Raw genomic sequence first — 19565 nt, forward strand, 5'->3', positions numbered from 1 at the left:
CAAAAAGAGTGATTTATCTGGTTAGTCGTGTTGGACTGCTATTATTCTGAACATAGCTGTATGTCGGCAGTTTGAATCCTCTGTTAACATATTCAGCTTTGCACTGTGTTTTCTTTTGTGGCCGCAACTGTCAAGTTGTTCCTGTAAGCTGATGTGACGCAGGGACAGGATCTGGGGTCCAGGAGCAGGTGCTACCGCCATAACCAAACCAAGACTGGAGCTTGGAGGCGGCCGTGGACGTCTGTCGGCCAGCTGGAAGCCACACCACCGAGTCCGCTCGTCCGGCGGCTCAAGGCTCGACGTGACAATCAGACTCAGACTGCGTCTGCATCAGTGTGCTGGAGCGCCGGAGCACCAGAGCTGCTCCGAGTCCCGCCGTCCGTCCTCATATGCATCCACCCTCTCAGCTCCAACACGGAAATTACGACTGACTGGCCGGTGACTGACTGATGACTGACCCGTGACTGACTGACGACCGGTGACTGACTGATGACTGACCGACGACCGGTGACTGACCAGTGATTCACTGATTGACTGGCAAATGACTGACTGACTGGTGACTGACTGACTGACTGACTGACTGACTGACTGACCGGTGACTGACTGACTGACTGACTGGTGACTGACTGACTGACCGGTGACTGACTGTTGTCTGACTGCTGACGAACTCGTGTTCGATCAAACCTTCACCAACCAAAGCTCCAGTGTTTCTCGCGTTTCCATGACGACAGTGTTTTTGGACCAGAGGTTTTTTATTGTGAACATTCCATCAAACAAAGTGAGCTAAATTTCTCGATGCAAAAATGCTCCAGAGTAGTATCTAGATATATTAAACAGTGTTAGAGGGAATGCAAAGGTTTAAGGGGGACATAGTGACGGACTGAGGTCAGTCTCAGTATTTTACAGTATTCACACTAATCGTAACAAACAAGGAGTAAAATATCAAAGGAAGAAGTTTTGTGACTGATGAAAACTCTGGTGAACTCACTTCAAAGTTCTTCACCTTCACACATTCACTCCTGACAAAACATTTGAAAGCTGCAGACTGGAGCTCTGAAGGAGAAAGGAGAAGAGAGGAAGAGGAGCTTCTGACGTCAGTAATACGGTCTCCGGGGATTATTCTGCAAAAGACACAAAACACGTCATTGAAGCGAGGAATCAACGTCCATGTTGCCATGGAGACGACTCGCAACTGATCCCAGTCTGGGTCTGCGTCAAGTCCACTTACTTTAGTAAATCTAAGACCAGATAAAACCTTGTAAAATAAATGATAAGATCCACTGTGATGATCTCAGAAACATTCCTTTGTTTCGTGTCTGAACGTTTGTCTCTGGGGGGACATCCCATTATTTTAAAAACTTGAGTCAAAAAGTTGAAGGTTAGACCTTCTAGAACATTTACTTCATCTTCATCACATGTGGAGAACTTTTTATTTCTGCCATACAGAATAGTGATGGGAGAAACATGATGAAGACAGTTTAAGGTATCTTGAATGTTTCCAGCTGTTCAGAGTTCATTGGTGAGTTTTAATTATATAAAAACAGCACCCACTAGTGGCTCCAAAACTACACTGCTTTCCGTGTGCGTGCAGTTGGCTTCCGGAGCCGGTGGTTGTGGTGTGAACATAGCCTGAATGAAGTAGAAGTTACCAGTGGGTTGGGCCTGAAGCGGTACGCCAGCATCATCCTCTTTCTGAAGGCATCATATTCATCGTCACTCTTGGCGAGCTCGGCGGGTCGGTCGATTCCTAAACCTGCTCCGTTCACAGGCTGAACGCCTCTGGAGGGAAAGAGACACAGTCAATAACAGCTCCTCCCTGGATACTGGGCGACATGACGGAGGGGGAACTGTCTGCAAAACAAATCTTTTTCAATTCAACACAGTGGTTGGGCGAGTATGAAGATTTGAGCAGTGCTAATGTAACGCTTGTGTTCAATGGAAGGATAAGAGGTTGCTTTGTGACACGACGACGAGGGATTCAAGCTCTGATGCTCGAGAGGAGAGGACGCTGGTCTGACCAGTCCCATGTCTGGCCAAAATCAATGGATCTTGACCGTCCACAGTCTGCAGTCATGGGCAGTGTGTAGCTTCTGGCCAAAGGAATGAAGCTGCTGCAGAACCTAGTTATTCAGAACTTCAGGCTGCGGTTCCTCCTGTTAAGAGGCCAGCAGAGAGAACGGTCCATGGTTCCTCCTGTTAAGAGGCCAGCAAAGAGAGCAGTCCATGGTTCCTCCTGTTAGAGGCCAGCAGAGAGAGCAGTCCATGGTTCCTCCTGCCAGAGGCCAGCAGAGAGAACAGTCCATGGTTCCTCCTGTTAGAGGCCAGCAGAGAGAGCAGTCCATGGTTCCTCCTGCCAGAGGCCAGCAGAGAGAACAGTCCATGGTTCCTCCTGTTAGAGGCCAGCAGAGAGAACAGTCCATGGTTCCTCCTGCCAGAGGCCAGCAGAGAGAACAGTCCATGGTTCCTCCTGCTGGAGGCCAGCAGAGAGAACAGTCCATGGTTCCTCCTGCCAGAGGCCAGCAGAGAGAACAGTCCATGGTTCCTCCTGTTAGAGGCCAGCAGAGAGAGCAGTCCATGGTTCCTCCTGCCAGAGGCCAGCAGAGAGAACAGTCCATGGTTCCTCCTGTTAGAGGCCAGCAGAGAGAACAGTCCATGGTTCCTCCTGCCAGAGGCCAGCAGAGAGAACAGTCCATGGTTCCTCCTGTTAGAGGCCAGCAGAGAGAACAGTCCATGGTTCCTCCTGTTAAGAGGCCAGCAGAGAGAACAGTCCATGGTTCCTCCTGTTAAGAGGCCAGCAGAGAGAACAGTCCATGGTTCCTCCTGTTAGAGGCCAGCAGAGAGAACAGTCCATGGTTCCTCCTGCCAGAGGCCAGCAGAGAGAACAGTCCATGGTTCCTCCTGCCAGAGGCCAGCAGAGAGAACAGTCCATGGTTCCTCCTGTTAGAGGCCAGCAGAGAGAACAGTCCATGGTTCCTCCTGCCGGAGGCCAGCAGAGAGAACAGTCCATGGTTCCTCCTGTTAAGAGGCCAGCAGAGAGAACAGTCCATGGTTCCTCCTGCCAGAGGCCAGCAGAGAGAGCAGTCCATGGTTCCTCCTGTTAGAGGCCAGCAGAGAGAACAGTCCATGGTTCCTCCTGTTGGAGGCCAGCAGAGAGAGCAGTCCATGGTTCCTCCTGTTAGAGGCCAGCAGAGAGAACAGTCCATGGTTCCTCCTGTTGGAGGCCAGCAGAGAGAACAGTCCATGGTTCCTCCTGTTAGAGGCCAGCAGAGAGAACAGTCCATGGTTCCTCCTGCTGGAGGCCAGCAGAGAGAACAGTCCATGGTTCCTCCTGTTAGAGGCCAGCAGAGAGAACAGTCCATGGTTCCTCCTGCCGGAGGCCAGCAGAGAGAACAGTCCATGGTTCCTCCTGTTAGAGGCCAGCAGAGAGAACAGTCCATGGTTCCTCCTGCCGGAGGCCAGCAGAGAGAACAGTCCATGGTTCCTCCTGTTAGAGGCCAGCAGAGAGAACAGTCCATGGTTCCTCCTGCCGGAGGCCAGCAGAGAGAACAGTCCATGGTTCCTCCTGTTAGAGGCCAGCAGAGAGAACAGTCCATGGTTCCTCCTGTTAGAGGCCAGCAGAGAGAACAGTCTATTGTTCCTCCTGTTAGAGGCCAGCAGAGAGAACAGTCCATGATGAGGGTGCGTTCAGTCTTTGATGATGTTTTTAGCTGGCGACAGACAGCGTTTGGCCTCCAGGTATTTGATAGATGGAAGAGAAGTCGTGATGATCTTCTCTGCTGTCCTCTCCACTCTGGAGGTCCTCCACCAGTTCCACTACAGAGGTCAGAGGTCAGAGGTCAGGACTCTCTCTGGGGGCTTTTCCAAAGAACCAGGTTCTAGTTCTGGTCCAGGGCCAGATTTAGCACCAGTTCTTTGTCTTTCACCAAAACCCTGGCCTATCAGGGGCTAAACTGGTGCTAAGCTGGAGTTAATAAAGCGAGGGAAGGAGATAAGTCGTTCCCTCAAGTTAATAATACGATGGAAGGAGATAATAAGTCATTCCTTCAAGTTAATAAAGCGAGGGAAGGAGACAAGTTGTTCCCTGAAGTTAATAAAGCGAGGGAGGCGGGTATAAGATGTTCCCTGAAGTTAATAAAGTGAGGGAAGTAGATAATAGGTCATTCCCTCAAGTTAATAAAGTGAGGGAGGCAGGTATAAGATGTTCCCTGAAGTTAATAAAGTGAGGGAAGTAGATAATAGGTCATTCCCTCAAGTTAATAAAGTGAGGGAGGCAGGTATAAGATGTTCCCTGAAGTTAATAAAGTGAGGGAAGGAGATCATTTCAAGGCGATAGTGGAGCCGTGGTTCTAATTGAACTGTTGAGCTGCAGAGCTCCTGCTGTCACACTACGTCAGCTGGTGGATCTAGAATCTAGAAGCAGTTTTTTTTCAGGCTTTTCATGGTGACATCATTGAAACTAACTTCACCTCCAGATCTTGTATGGCGTTATGACCGCAGGCTGAGGTCTGCATGAGGCAGCAGGAGGCGCTCCGCTATGAGACGCTCCACAGAACTTCTTTCTAATGAAGCCAGACTTTTGGTTCCTCAGGAACTACTAAACAAACTACGAACTACTATAAATGAAAACTTGGAGTTTTTAGAGCTAAAATTAGTCTTTTAATGGCTTCATGTGAAAGAGAACTTTAATCAGAATGTTTACCTAGGTTGCCATGGAAACAGCTGTAGAGCAATGTTCTATCATTCTACACCTCCATTCCTCCATGTTGAAGCTTTTGATTCAGACTCGTCCAGAAATAAAGTGAAAGGAGCAGAAAGTCATTATGGAATGTTGGAATGGTGAAAAATAAGACCCAGGATCATTCAGGTTATTATTATTATCATTATTGTTATTTTTTCTTCTTCTTTTTTCTCTATGTCCACTCCGGGGCTCCAGACTAAAACAAGACGGACGTGAAAAACCAGCAGTAGAGATACGAGGAGACTCAATGTTTTCATCCGAAGTTCAGGTCAGACTAGATGGAGCGACCCGGACCAAACCACTGGTACAGTCCATCTCCTGGTTCTTCTATGAACGCTGTCAGCATGAAATTGGTGAAATCAGTGACGTATCACGTTTTGGACCAGGAGAGGTTGCTGGTTATGTTTTCCCCCGGGAACTTGGTGCTTTACACCACCTCCACTGCTGTGTTGTTAATAATCAGTGGAGAGTGGCAGGGTGGGCTCCTCCTCAAGTCAACAATCAGTTCTTTTGTTTTGTCCACATTCAGAAGAAGATTGTTCCTCCTGCACCAGGTAGCCAGATGCAGCACCTCCTCTCTGTAGGCCCGGTCCTCATTGTTCTGGATCAGGCCCACCATTGAAGTCGTTGGTGGGGGACCTGGCAACGCAGTTGTGAGTCATTAAGGTGAAGTGTAGTGGACTCAGGACGCAGCCAGTCTGCAGTGCTTCCATAGCACCATCACACTTCACTCTCACCTGCTTCACTGAGGGCTCCTCTCTCAACAGCAGAGACTTATATGATGAAAAAAGCATGGCTGAGGTGATCTGAGGAACCCAGGTGAGGGCGGGGTGCAGCTCTGAATGCATTCTTCATGTCGCTATAGGGCAGGTCTAATGTGTCCACATATTGATGGAAGTTCTCATATTGGCCTGATCAAAGTCTCCAGCAACTATAAATACTCCCTCTGGATGAGAGAGCTTTGCAAGTCACTGATAGCGCGGTAGAGAATGTTCAGAGCCTCTTTGGTGTTAGCACTGGGAGGAATAGTAGCTGTGATGCCAAATGGGGTGAAGTCCAGAGACAGGTAGAACGGTCTGCATTTTACAGTCCTAAACTCTATATCAGGAGAGCAATGACTGAACAACGGTGGCATTTTAAGTCCAGTTGGTGCTAAGGAAGATACACAAACCTCCACCGCGGGTTTTCCACGTCAGTTCACAGCTTCTGTATAGGCAGAATGTTGTTAATAGCAGCATGAGGAATGGAGGAATTTCGCCATGTCTCCGTCAGAATCAGTCTCTCACCTCCCGTTTTGTGGCTAAATCCAGCTGTAGATAATCCAGTGTATTCTCCAGGGAGCGGACATTCGCCAGCAGCCTTGAAGGAAGGGGAGATCTCCACAGCATAGCCTCTAGCCCAGCTGCTCATCCTCCCCGGCAGCCGCGTTTCTGCAGTCTGTCTGCCGCTGCCGTCTGCTCCAGCAGCAGCAGCAGCGAGTGCTGGCAGGCAGAGCCGCTGCTTCGTAGGCTGCTGGGTTGTCTCGGCGTTCAGTCCGAGGCTGCGTGAATCATCAGTCACTACCGTGCCTTGCTTGCTGGCTGTGTTAGTTCCAGTCGTGACTTGTGATCATATACCATCATACAACTAAAACGTTGCAAGTTTGAGTGAGAAAATACAGGTACATCAGTATTAAAGTTGGCCTTGTTGTGTTAAAGAGCCGGTGCAGCCACAGCCGACGAGGGCGTGACTGTGAACTTCAGCATCGGGTGAAGCCAGCATCGTGCTAGAGCTGTGCAAAGTGTTTTGGACATCACCAGAACAGCCGTTCACTGCCGAATTCTAAAACTTCTCCAATAAATACAACATTTCACACATCATCTGGAACACATGAAGTTTCTTAACATGCCCCATGACACAGAAGACGACCAATCACAGCCCTCGTGATCTCATGACTAATCCAGGCTGCTCAGAGGCTCTGTGGAGGGGTTCCAGGCTACTCTGTGGGGGGGGGGTTCCAGGCTACACCGTGGAGGGGTTCCAGGCTACTCTGTGGGGGGGGTTCCAGGCCACTCTGTGGAGGGGTTCCAGGCTACTCTGTGGGGGGGGTTCCAGGCCACTCTGTGGAGGGGTTCCAGGCTACTCTGTGGAGGGGTTCCAGGCTACTCAGAGGCACTGCATGTCCTTTGCATATGAAGTATAAATATTCTGGTATTAAAAGAAGTGTTTTCAACGCTGCCTGGAGAGAATAAGAGGAGATGCTCACTTGTTTACTGGAGCTTTGATTCCCTGACCCTCGCTGCCGAGGCCTTCGCCTTCCTTCCAGCCCATCTTCATGAGCATTCGAAAGCCCAGATTCTCCACCGTCAGCTTGAACTCTTTGTACTCGGTGTAGTCAGGGTCTCGACCCTCCTGGAAGGTTCAGGAGAGACAGAAAATGTTCTCAATGTCATTTGTCTTTGTTAGAAGGCACTTGTTTTATATTCAGTGTCATCTGTTGTTGTACCATTTAGTTTTTTTTAAATTAATTTCATTACATTTCATTGTTACTCACATCTTTTGACACGTTCTCTTTTTTCATTCGTATTTTGGATTTTCACTTCACTTGTCTTATTTTAGCACCTTGTTCATCACTTCAGATAAAACTAACCTGCATGAAGGGTGCTATTCAAACAAAGCTGAACTGAAATAAACATGCTGACAATCAAAGTCAGTGAAGCTTATTTCTGAATACTGTCATCTTAATTTAACCCCACGCGCCTGAAACAAGGAAAGACTTTTCTCCTTTTTCTACAATAGCAACTGAAATGACATTTTGTGTAAAATAGACAGTAACAACTCAAATGACTGAACTTTAAAATGATTTTCTACCAATAAAGGAGAAATTACTTGATGTAAAAAGTAAAAAAAAAGAAGATTTCTTAAAGTTTTCTTGATATGTCTGAAAATGTGCCCTTTCTTTTGTTAGTTTCTTCACTATTAAACATTAAAGACAGGATGATCAAATCTGAATTTGGATGAAAACTGACCTTGAGAGCCTTGAAAGTCTCCATGAACTTCTCCAGCTCTTCAGGAGGCAGGAAGTCTCCAATGAAGTGTTTCCCTTTACCCATTTCTGTCAGAGACTCGGCCCACTCTGTGAAAAAAGTCCACATCTTGTTTCATGAAACAAACACCAGTGAAAGCGGCGGTCTGTGTGAACACTGATCAGATTTTCATTCTCACCTCGTGTTTTCTCCATTTCCATCTTCCTCAGCTGATGCTCCCAGGTGCCTGCGTCTGTATCCACTTCCTCGTCACTGTCGTACTCGTGCTGGTGGTCTCTGATGGCTTTCTCCCACATCTTCTGCATGTCTGCCATCGCACGCTTGTGCTTCATGATCAGCTCATACATCTCCTGCATCTGGGTGACAGAAACAAATGGCACATTCTCAGTGACCACAGTAATGCATGTGTGATAATGTTTAGGGGAACTGCAGTAATCATGATAAAGTTTTGCTCTTCCAAATAACTACTACTTCTCTTGCGTCTCGGCTTCCAGTCACTGTCACTGGGCTTGTTTTGGATCTTCACATCATGGTGCAAAGAAAACTTTTTGCATTTATGACAAATCAGATTGGGAGCGCAACATCATCACATGTAAAACTGAAAAACTGTTTGAGTTTTTATTTTTAACCTCTTGTTGCTCTTTAAGTTGTTTCTTCTGGTCCTCAGAGAGCTCAGTCACGCCAACCAACCCAAGAGGTTTCCCCTTCTTGTAACCGAGACCCCTCAGCTCCTGGGCTGAAACACACCACAACCTCTCAGTCAGCAAAGATACACACATCTACTCACATGCACCAATGATGTACTACTACAGTAGTTCCTGGGGGTTTGATGAGATACTCCAGTACTTGGGGGTTGTACCTGTGAGAGCCGGGATGTCGGGGTCTGGAGCAGGAGCCTCCGGAGGAACCATGATGGAAGGCACGGGGAGCTCCACCCGGTCGTCCTCAGAGCCCCACCTGCTCTTCCTCTTCCGTTTGACGGGTGGAGGTTGTGACTCTTGGATGTGGTTCAGTGACGGTGCTGATGGAGGAGTGGCTGCTGGCTGAGTGTGTGTCTGCGAGTGTGCTGCTGGAGGAGGAGGAGGCGAGGAGCTCTGGGAAGGAGGCGCACCGTACTCCTCAACTTTCTTTTTGTAGAAAAAGTAGCCTGGACTTTGGTGGTCATATAAAAAACTGGAAAGAATGATAACGTGTGCAGTGAACTACAGAGAAACTGCAAAGACAAGCAGAGAGTGAGGATGAAAGAGGACGGAGGCACCGACCTGAAGGCTGGATTGTCTCGGTTACGCTCTGCAGCGATGGCTTCCACCTCAGGGCCACCCTCCGCTACAAACCTGGCCAGCTTTTCAGCCACTTGCTGGGTTTCCGCTTCCACTGGGGGGGAGACTTTAAGCAGCCTATTAGTACCGGGACTCAATTCACACTCTACTACAGTACCGTACTGAAGTGGCCCTCACACACCACCAGTCTAGAGCCAGTAGGGGATAAGAAGAGGACAGGGGAGGAGGAGCAGGGAGGACAGGGCCTGTGAATGGGGGACTTTATGGATGTGAAGCTTTTATAGTCACAAATGAATCCCTCCACAACACAGAGTCAAAAATACAGTTAAATGGAGAATATGATGTACACTAAAACATTTCTTTTCAATTCCAAACATTCGAAATGAGTCCTGGTGTCTCCGTCTTGAGCAAACTAAGAGCTAAGCAGTTAATTAGTCTGCAGTCCATTCAGAAAACTCAGTAAACACAATAGAGTATGGACAGACGGCACACCGGGAGCTCCTGATTTATTCATTACCCACACAGTGTATGGACAAACCCAGAACAACCCTGAGGTCAGAAAACCTGCAGAGATCCCCCCCATTTAGCAAATGCAACTGAAAACTATTGATAAGAGTTTAACTGAGACCACAAAGGAACATCACTGCTATTAGGAGAAATTCTAATGTACACACTATTCTCAGGGCACGTTCACATTTGAATGTTTGATCCGGACCAGAGTTCACTTCAGAGACTTTCTTGGAGAGTCTGCTTGTTTTGGGGCGTCTGTGAACACTCCCCGAACTCTGAACCTGATCTAACAAGAGAACTCTGGTCCTATCGAAAACTTCTGCTATCGGTCAACCAATCAATGAGCCGTGTTTCTTCTTTAGTTCCTCTCTGGTCAGTGTTTGTTTCGGGCGACAACGCCCCCAAACCAGCAGCTGGTGTAACTGCGTGAAGTTTTCCAGGAGGTTTGAGCCGCCTTCAAAATGCAGCATGAACGCAAACCGAACCAAATGAAGGGGTGACTCCCCGCCCAAGTGAACCGAGTCCTAGACTTTCCGGATGTGAAAGAGCCAAACAATATTCAGAATCCGACCTGGACCATAGTGTTCAAAGTACTGATGGCTTTTTAAACATTGTGTTTAAAACTACACATTTCATTTCATGTGACATAGAAATTGACATCATACAGAAATAAAACCAGCAGGAATGAGCTGATTTAACAGACCTGCCGAAAACTGTCATTAAGGCTTTGTTTTTTAATCTATTGTGTCAAAACACTAAGAACTGAACACCAGTGACTCTAACAGACTGATCACAGCATGCAATGACGGAGAGAAAGTGTGATACTACCATGAACTGATGCATCCTCAAGCCTGTGCAAATCCTTTCTCAATTCTGCAACTCTTTTCTTGTAGTAGAGATGCTCCAAGCTGCCCCTGTCATATAAAAAACTGAAAGAAATGGGAAACAGTAGAAATGAGAAACTGCTTTAGTTTGCTCAAGGTTTAAGGACAAGTGGAATACATTTCAGAATAGCAACTAAATCCCAAAGTTTCAGCCTATACTGGTAGATAACTCTTTGATATGTATGTTCAGGAGGGGGAGCCCTCCTTTGCAATAATAACAGAAATCTTGATTAATCATTTGAACCACCAACCACATAGGCATTTGTTTGTTCTAACATGATCCTGGTCAATACTGGTTGCATCCACACCACAGTAGTGCCCCTTAGTGGTGTGGATGAACTATTACACAAACAAAAATGAGCTCTGGATGTACAAACTTACGAGAACACAGGATTGTCCTTGTAGTCTTCCCTGGCCTTGTTCTCCAGCTCAGCTCCACCCTCCGCCACAAAAGAGGCCATCTTGTCAATAATGAGCCTGGTGTCTGTATCCTCTGGGGGAGAGACTTTAAGCATGCTATGAGTATATTTACTCAAGAGGCACACATGACAAAATGCCATTCACAAGGCAGCTTTGCTCCGGGGTACGCAGAGGAAGCAGTGAACTGTCCCAGCCATGGAGCGTCCCAACACAGTGAAAAACAGGCCTGGAATTACCTTTCATATCTAAGAATTTGGAGTATTCGGTGTCTTCATCCTCATCTTCATCGTCCGGAGAGCAAAATACACTGGGCCTCTGGCTGAGAACAGGACTCTTCTTGGACTGCGAGTAGCTCTTAAACTGACTAAGCATGCTGCTGACTCCGAGGCCGGGCCGCTGGCCAACAAAGATGCTCTTCTTCTGCACCGAGTGTCCTCCGGGTGATGAAGACGATGCTGAGGAAGTCTTGTTATCACTGGGAGAACCTGGTAAAAGCATTAACAGGGGAGAGGGATAAATCTAGTGCTAGATTTCACACAAATCCCGTGATTGTCTTTGATATTGATGAATATTGGACACACATGGAGAATAAACAGCAAACAGTGAAGTTAATTTCTCTGAGGGAGGAACACAAGTCAGAGTCCTTGAGGTGTTATTTGACATCTTGTACCTCGCACACTGTGCAATTCGCCAGGGAGCTTTTTATTTGTCTTTTAGAGAAGCCAAGGTCGACTTTCTCTGCCAAACATGACAGTACAAGGGGGCGCTACTGAGCAGCGCATGGAGTAGACGTGTTTCCAGAGGCTCCTCCGTGCCAAACTTTAAAATCAATATTCTGACAGTCTATATTTAACTTTTGAAGGTCTCAGGAGTTCCCTGAAACTTTAAGCTTCACACTTGCACACTTTGGATGACAGGATGCCCAGGAAGCAAGAAAACACCGAGCCACGCCGACCAGCTTTAGCTAAAGCTAACGTCGGTAGCGTCTCTCCGAGCGAGGACGGAGATGAACCACCGCTGATGTGGGAGAAACTATCAGATAAGATCCTGAAACACATGAATGGAAGGTTCGACAAGCTGGAAAAAACTCTCCAGGCAGTACAAAGCTGTCAAGCTGAAATTTTGGAGAAGGTGGAATCTATTGAAGAGCAGCTGTCGGAGCAGGATACCCGCATAAGCTGTTTGGAAAAGGCATTTTCCGGCCTCAAAGATGAAAACGAAGCACTCAGGCTCAAAGTGGACGACCTCGAGGGCCAATCCCGCCGCAACAATATTAAGATAATCGGCATACCAGAACGGGAAGAAGGAGGTAAACCCACGGAGTTTGTCGAGGCACTCATTCCGAAGCTTCTCGGAGAAGAAAGCTTCCAATCCTCGGTGATAATTGACCGGGCGCACCGAATCCCGCGACCGCCACCCCCGGAGGGAGCTAAACCCCGCGCCATCATAGCCAGGGTCCACTTCTACCGGGAGAAGGAGATCATTCTGCGCCTCCGGAGGACGAAGGAGCTGGAGTATAAAGGCAACAAGGTTCTTATTTTCCCCGACTACACTCCGGAGATGATGCGACAACGGCGTGAATTCAACGAGGTCCTGGCCGGTCTCCGAGAGCTCAAGGCGGAACACAGCCTCCTTTTCCCGGCAAAGCTCCGTGTGAAACACAACGGCCGCTTCAGAGTGTTTACCACCCCTGGTGAGGCAATGACATTTCTGAACACTGACCTAAAAAATGCATCCTAAAAAGTGTAATATTACTCTACGTATATTGGTTTATCCATATGTTTATGTTAATGTGTTACCTTCAAATCTGATTTATTTGACATAAGAGACTGTCAGTCAATCTGTTTAATTTAATATGTAGAAAGTGGCAGCGGAGTTGAGCCTGCCTTTTTTTTTTTTCTTTTTTCCAACCACTGCTCCTCTGGGAGCTCGTCACTAGACGTGCGTTTAGCGGTCCCGTGCTTAGAGGGTTGTTACTGCTTCGTTTGGGGAAGCATGTATGTGGGCGGGTGGGTGGGGAGGATGTTTAATGTGTTGTTTACAGGTGCCTTTTTGCACCTCTGTCTATGGTTACTGTGTGTTGTGTTTAACCGTATTGTGTTTTGTTTTGGGTGGATGTTAGACTGTCTTTACCTCTGGGATTATGTCAATGTGTGATAACAGTGCACATAGCAGCATTAATGATAATTTAACTCTTATTTCATGGAACGTTAAAGGTTTGGGTCATGTAATTAAAAGGGGTCGTGTTTTTTCTCATCTTAAATCCTTGAAGCCAGATATAATTTTTCTTCAAGAAACTCATATCGGGCCAAATGACCAACGCAGATTGAGAGCAAACTGGATTTCTCAGGTCTTCCAAGCTCCCTTTAGTCGTAAAGCAAGGGGGGGTCGCTATTCTTCTACGCAAAAATATCCCATTTCACCTTGAATCTATGACGGCAGACCCATATGGTAGATACATTATGATTTCAGGTCATATAAATTCCCTTCCAATAATAATGCCTAACATATATGCGCCGAATATAGACAGTCCAGATTTTTTTGTGAAAGCCTTTAGTATGATACCAGCCTCCTGTCCCAATGTCATTATTGGAGGTGATTTTAATTGCTACTTAGACCCCGTCTTAGACAGGCTGTCAACAAAACCTCCTCCTGCCATAGCCTCAGTGCAAACACTTAATGATCTAATTAAAGTAAGGAATTTGACTGATGTCTGGCGGTTACAACATCCTACCCGTAAAGATTTCTCGTTTTACTCTCATGTCCACAAGTCGTATACTAGGATTGATTATTTTTTAATTTCTTCTGAATTACTTCCCAGTTTTTTAAATTCAACATATCACAATATTTTGATATCTGACCATAGCCCAGTATCACTTCAATTCAAGAATATCTTTTCTAAACAAAAGTTCAGCTGGCGCTTCAATCCTCTCCTCCTTCAGGACAATCTGTTTGTTAGGGATATGACTGCTCATATGGATGAATTTCTTGCCACCAATGACAATGGGGAGGTCTCTGACTCTACATTGTGGGAGGCCTATAAAGTAGTATTAAGGGGCCATATTATTTCATTTGAATCGTCTAAAAAGCGGGAACTTAACAGCCGACTTAAGGATATTGAGAGTATGATTTCTGCACTAGAAGAGACCTACAGAACATCTCTCTTGCAGTCAGATTATAATAAGATTTTAAAACTGAAATATGAGTATAATACTATCCTTAGTAAGCGCATAAGCAGCCTTGTCTTAAAGCTTAAACAGAAATCTTTTGAACTTGGGGATAAACCTGAAAAACTTTTAGCAAGTCAACTCAGAGGGGAACAGGCTAAGCAAGCCATCCATAAGATTAAAGCTAAAGACAAAATATTAATGCAACCAAAGGAGATAAACTCTTGTTTCAAAGATTTCTATAAGGAACTATATTCCAGCAAAGTGAAAGCCACTGAAGCAGATTTTTGTAACTTTTTTGATAACTTAAATATGTCTCAATTGGACACCACCTCGAGAGATGATATTGACACCCCTATGTCCGAGGCTGATCTCCTTGAGGCTATTCGGGCCTTTCCTCCTGGAAAACCGGCTGGCCCAGATGGGTTTGGCTGCGAATTCTATAAGGCATTCCATAAAAGATTAGTCCCACTCATGCTACGAATGGTAGCTGACTCAATTAAAAATAAACGGCTTCCTAGCTCTCTCTATGAGGCAAACATTTGTTTGCTTTTAAAAAAAGGAAAAGAAGAAACCGACCCTGCGAGCTACAGGCCTATTGCTCTTCTAAATTGTGATCAAAAAGTTATAACTAAAGTCCTCGCCACAAAATTAGGAAAACACATATCAAAAATTATACATCGCGATCAAACTGGTTTTATCCCCGGTAGATTCTCATTTAGTAACGTTCGTTTGCTTTTAAACACCATATACTCGCCCCACAAAAAGGATACACAAGCTGCTGTTATATCCCTGGATGCCCAAAAGGCATTTGATCAGATTGAATGGCCATATATGTTTGAGACACTAAAACGGTTTGGGTTTGGGGTGAACTTTATAGAGTGGGTTAAAATGATTTATTCTAATCCTGTCTCCTCAATCCTCACTAACATGGATAAGTCTCAACCTTTTGAATTGCAACGTGGTGTGAGGCAGGGAGATCCTCTCTCTCCCCTTCTTTTTAATATAGCTTTGGAACCTCTTGCAGTGGGAATCAGGAATCACCCAGGTATTCACGGTGTACAATTTGGTAATGTAGAAAGTCTTGTAAATTTGTATGCTGATGATTTATTGATCTCTCTATCCAACCCAATAAGTTCAGTTCCCAACCTTCTACATTACATTAATTCATTTGGAAAACTGTCAGGATATACAATTAACTGGGAGAAAAGTGAATTCATGCCCCTGAAAGATAATCTGAGCCCTGTGTTTTTAAGATCTCTCCCATTTAAAGTTGTTACAACATACATAACTTATCTAGGCCTGAAGATATCCAGAGACCCTAAACTTTTAATGAAATTAAACTTTTTGGACATGATAGAAAGACTCAAGCTCAATATAAGGACTTGGAAATTGCTTCCCCTCTCTATGATCGGCCGCATCAACGCGATCAAAATGGTTACGCTCCCGAGATTCCTGTATCTCTTCCAAAATCTTCCTGTTTTGTTACCATTGTCTTTCTTTAAAATGCTAGATTCAGTTGTTCTCTCGTTTTTGTGGGCCGGTAAACCTCCTCGCATCTCTAAATCTCACCTGCAGAAAGATACAAGCAGCGGTGGCTTTGGTCTTCCTGTTTTTAGGCACTATTACTGGGCTGCAAATGCGAGAATACTTACTTTCTGGCAGTGGGGCTTCCCTGATGGAGACTGTTCTGCCACCTTTCCACTTTGGTTAAAAATCGAAGCCATGTCTGTTTCAGGAACCTCTCTTCCGGCTCTCCTGTTCTCGAGGTCACAACCGTCACGCCAACTACTCGGTCATAATTTCATCCTCAGAAATTCCATAAAGATTTTGAACCAAATGAAGAAGTTTTTTGGTTTACCAAACATCACAGTGCAAACTCCTATCACATATAATCATTTGTTTAAGCCAGGGTTAATGGACAGTGTTTTTCTGAATTGGAGAGAGAAGGGACTCTGTTGTATTGGCGACCTTTATATTGACAATAAATTTGCTTCATTTCTTCAGCTTCAAACTAAATTTAATCTCCCCCAATCACATTTCTTCCGCTATCTTCAAGTCAGGCACTTTGTACAGGAATCAATCCCACAGTTCACAACTAAACCAAAGAGTCAGATTTTTCATGATTTAATGGTTTCACATCCAAACTCCAAACATCTTGTTTCTCGCTTTGTATCTGTTTTTATGACACCAGTAAGTACAGGTCATCTCAGGGAGGCCTGGGCTAGAGAGCTGGGGGCTCCAGTGTCAGATCAACTCTGGGAGGAGGGTTTGTCGAGTATAAAGAGCTGTTCTATCAACTCTAGATATAGGCTAATTCAATTCAAAGTTATACATAGACTGCATTACTCCAAAACTAAACTTAATAAGATCTTTGACTCAGTCTCCATCTTGTGTGACAGGTGTGGTACTGCAGAAGGTTCATTATCGCACCTGTTCTGGCATTGCCCAGTACTGATTCATTTTTGGAGGGATATATTTAATTGGTTTTCCATACAATACAAAACAAACATTCAGCCAGACTTCAGCTTAGCAATATTTGGCAGCTCCGACCTGACAAGGCCTTTTCCCTCCCACCAAAGGCAGGCTATTAACGCAGGAATGGTTGCAGCAAAGAAACTGATATTGCTCAACTGGAAGTCTACAACACCACCATGCTTCAAAAGGTGGCTCAATGAAATGCTTCTCATTGCTAAGATGGAGCAGATTCGTGCTAGCAAACAGAACTCTCCTGGTCATTTCATTGAAATGTGGAAGCCTTTTCTGGCTATGCTCGATGAGAGCTGACTGTATACACTGATGGTCTGTGCTGCTATATTGTGTGTATAATGTGTGTAAATTGTGACTATTTGGCATACTCATTGAGGATTATGACTGACTCCCACCCATGTGTGTTTTGTTTTGTGTTGTTTTATTGTTTGTTTTCTCCCCAGGACTGTTTTTAAGAGAAGGACAGATTTTTTGTTTTTTTTCTTTCATGCAGGGGATTATGTTCCTTTTTGCAGGCCATTGGCATCTTTGGACATCTACCTGTACACCCCTTGCCTCTCAATACTATGTGTAATACTGTTCCCTGGGTATTCTCGTCTTGTCAATCTGTGTGTGTTTTTGTTTTGTATTGTACAAAAAAGCTATAAATAAAATAATTTAAAAAAACATGACAGTACAATATTCAACATTTCCTTATATTTACTATTTTCTTGAATTCAGCTGTGGTGAATAAAGCGGATCAGCTCATTTTGTTTATTGCATTTCACAGCAGCTGCAGTCAACTGACCACCTTCTATCACACATCGCCATCAGCCACATAACACACTATAGATGTGGGAACCACCTGACCATGATGCTTTTAAAGCTTTTTGACCGGCAGTATGTCCTGATGTCTGACTCTGTAACTGGTGGCAGGGGGGTGGGGTTCATCTGGAAACGCTCCGTACAAGAGCAATAGCTGTTGTATTATTCTACTGTATTTTAATGTTTTTCTACAAGACATTTAGAAGCCTGTGTGTGTGTGTGTGTGTCACACATGAGAAGACACATTTTAAAGTCCATCCAGTAAGTGAAATTTGGAGTTCAATGTTTTGCTTGACGACACATGTGGACGGGTAGGGAATCAAACCTGCAGCCCTCTGATTGAGAAACCACTACTGTACCAACCGAGCCTGAATCAGTCAAGCTTGCAGTCCAATAATGTTTTGGTTTCTGTGGTTGAATCATGATGCTCGTCTTCAGTTATGGGTAAAAATCATCCCTAAAAGTGTCTTCTGGCTTTCACTGAAGTTTTTTCATGCTTTGTCTTTTCACAATTCTAGATCAGGTCAGTCATGGTCGGTCTCTGCTTCTCTCAATGCGCTATACTTAATTTCTTCTCTGATTTTTCAGCTCCATATGTCAAAAAAAATAATCTGCTTACATTTGTTCCGCTCCCCAGTACTACTGCCTGTATCTGCACCGTTCTGAGGGCCTCTGCTTCTCTAAAACCTCCACTCAAGGCTCCACTCAAGGCTCCACTCAAGGCTCCACAAACAGCGCGATTTTGGTGCCGTCTAACAACAAAGATTGGATCATGGGAGAATCGCTCATAAAATCCGTGGTTGCGGCTCACATCGGTCGGGCTTTGTGCTGGGTTGCAGTACGGTTCAGGTACACTATCGGATTGGGTCTGATATTTGGGGAGTCAGCGTCAGCTGCTGCTGCTGCTGTTGTCCTTTTCAGAAACGGTGTAAAATGCACACACTGGTGATGGTGGCGCCATATTTATGTTAGAGGTGGCACATCAACATGACGCAATGCGCACGACAACAGCAGGCAGCATTATCACGGCAAACAGACTGAAAATGGGCAAAATCAAGGCAACTGGGCTCTTTAGAATGGCGTCTCCTCATCGGCAAAAAATTTAATTTTTGGACTTTTCGGTATGACAATGTTTTTTCTAATAATTGGTACTGATAGTTCTCATGCATCCCTACTGAAGATGGGTGGTTCAGTGTCACACGATTGGCCATACTGCAGGCTCTAATTTTCTATGGAATGACAGGAGTGCCGAAATATAAAGTGAATCAATAATACCAAAAATATACAAAGGTAGTCATATCCTTTTTCTATCTTGTCTTTGGTTATTCCATTTTGTCAATGCTTCTCCTGTTTTTGACTTTTCCATTTGCTTTTTGTCATTGCATTTACTGGATGAGTCAAGCCGTCTGGAGAGCCGTTAACCAAAACATCCAGTGGTCGGACCTGTGGAACATTCCACAGGCATCGCATTCCTCCAACCTACGACACACTCGGTTGTCCTCGCAACCCTCACCAGTGGTTTGGGACTGAGGAATGCAGTTACCTCTGCAATGCTCACAACGTGGGCCTTCAGCACACCCTTTCAGGCTCTCAGGAGTGCTACAGGTGGCAACATGACCAGGTCCTGAGAAAGCTTGCTGATGTGCTGGAGAGGTGTCGACAGGACAATAAAATGTCCCCACTTGCAGAGAACCACCTAAATTTTGTCACAGAAGGTGGGGAACGAAGGTACTTTAGACCAAGAGAAAGACCAAGACCCTTTCCCCGAACCGAAGTGACACATGAGGGTTGACCGGTAACTTTAAATGCCCCCAGAGCTGACCACCACATCCCTTCGCAAAGATGGCATATCTCATCTAACTCACAATTCCACTGGAGGAAGGGATTGAGGCTGCCTTTGAGTGAAAGAAGGCCAAGTACGCCAAGCTTGCTGCTGAGCGTCGAGAGGCTTGCTGGAATACCACCATCTACCCAGTTGACGTGGGATGCCAAGGTTTTGTGGGGCAGGCAACCATACGCCTCTTGAGGGATGCAGTAGCGACTGGAGGGAAGCTGAGGAAAGCAGATAAAGGACTGGTCGAAGAGGCAGAAAAAAGGCAGCTTCTGACTATGGCTGAGGAGGAAGGACAGGGGCTGAGAAAAGAACAACCCCAACAACAGCACCAGGGGAAAACCTATCAGCCGCAGGGAGTGACAGGTAGACGTCCCGGACACTGCCCTGCCACCAGGAGATTACAGGATTAAAG

General features: G+C 45.6%; 1 protein-coding gene across 2 annotated transcripts in view; it reads right to left on the reverse strand.

The window, feature by feature from the left end:
* Positions 1-737: 737 nt before the first annotated feature.
* sugp1 (SURP and G patch domain containing 1) overlaps positions 738-19565 on the reverse strand; it is a 30337-nt gene continuing 11509 nt past the window's right edge. Inside the window, exons 4-14 of one of the 2 annotated variants that reach the window (XM_080470607.1) lie at positions 11095-11343; positions 10820-10943; positions 10383-10483; positions 9027-9150; positions 8624-8937; positions 8394-8500; positions 7943-8120; positions 7747-7853; positions 6984-7129; positions 1650-1779; positions 738-1121 (exon numbers count right to left, since the gene is read on the reverse strand). In XM_080470607.1, coding sequence (XP_080326733.1) covers positions 1095-1121; positions 1650-1779; positions 6984-7129; positions 7747-7853; positions 7943-8120; positions 8394-8500; positions 8624-8937; positions 9027-9150; positions 10383-10483; positions 10820-10943; positions 11095-11343 — 1607 coding nt within the window. In that variant the 3' untranslated portion in view covers positions 738-1094. The remainder of the gene's footprint in view (positions 1122-1649; positions 1780-6983; positions 7130-7746; positions 7854-7942; positions 8121-8393; positions 8501-8623; positions 8938-9026; positions 9151-10382; positions 10484-10819; positions 10944-11094; positions 11344-19565) is intronic. The other variant, XM_080470608.1, reaches the window with a different exon arrangement.

This window comes from Lipophrys pholis, assembly GCF_963383615.2.
Source record: "Lipophrys pholis genome assembly, chromosome: 1".
NCBI lineage: Eukaryota > Metazoa > Chordata > Actinopteri > Blenniiformes > Blenniidae > Lipophrys > Lipophrys pholis.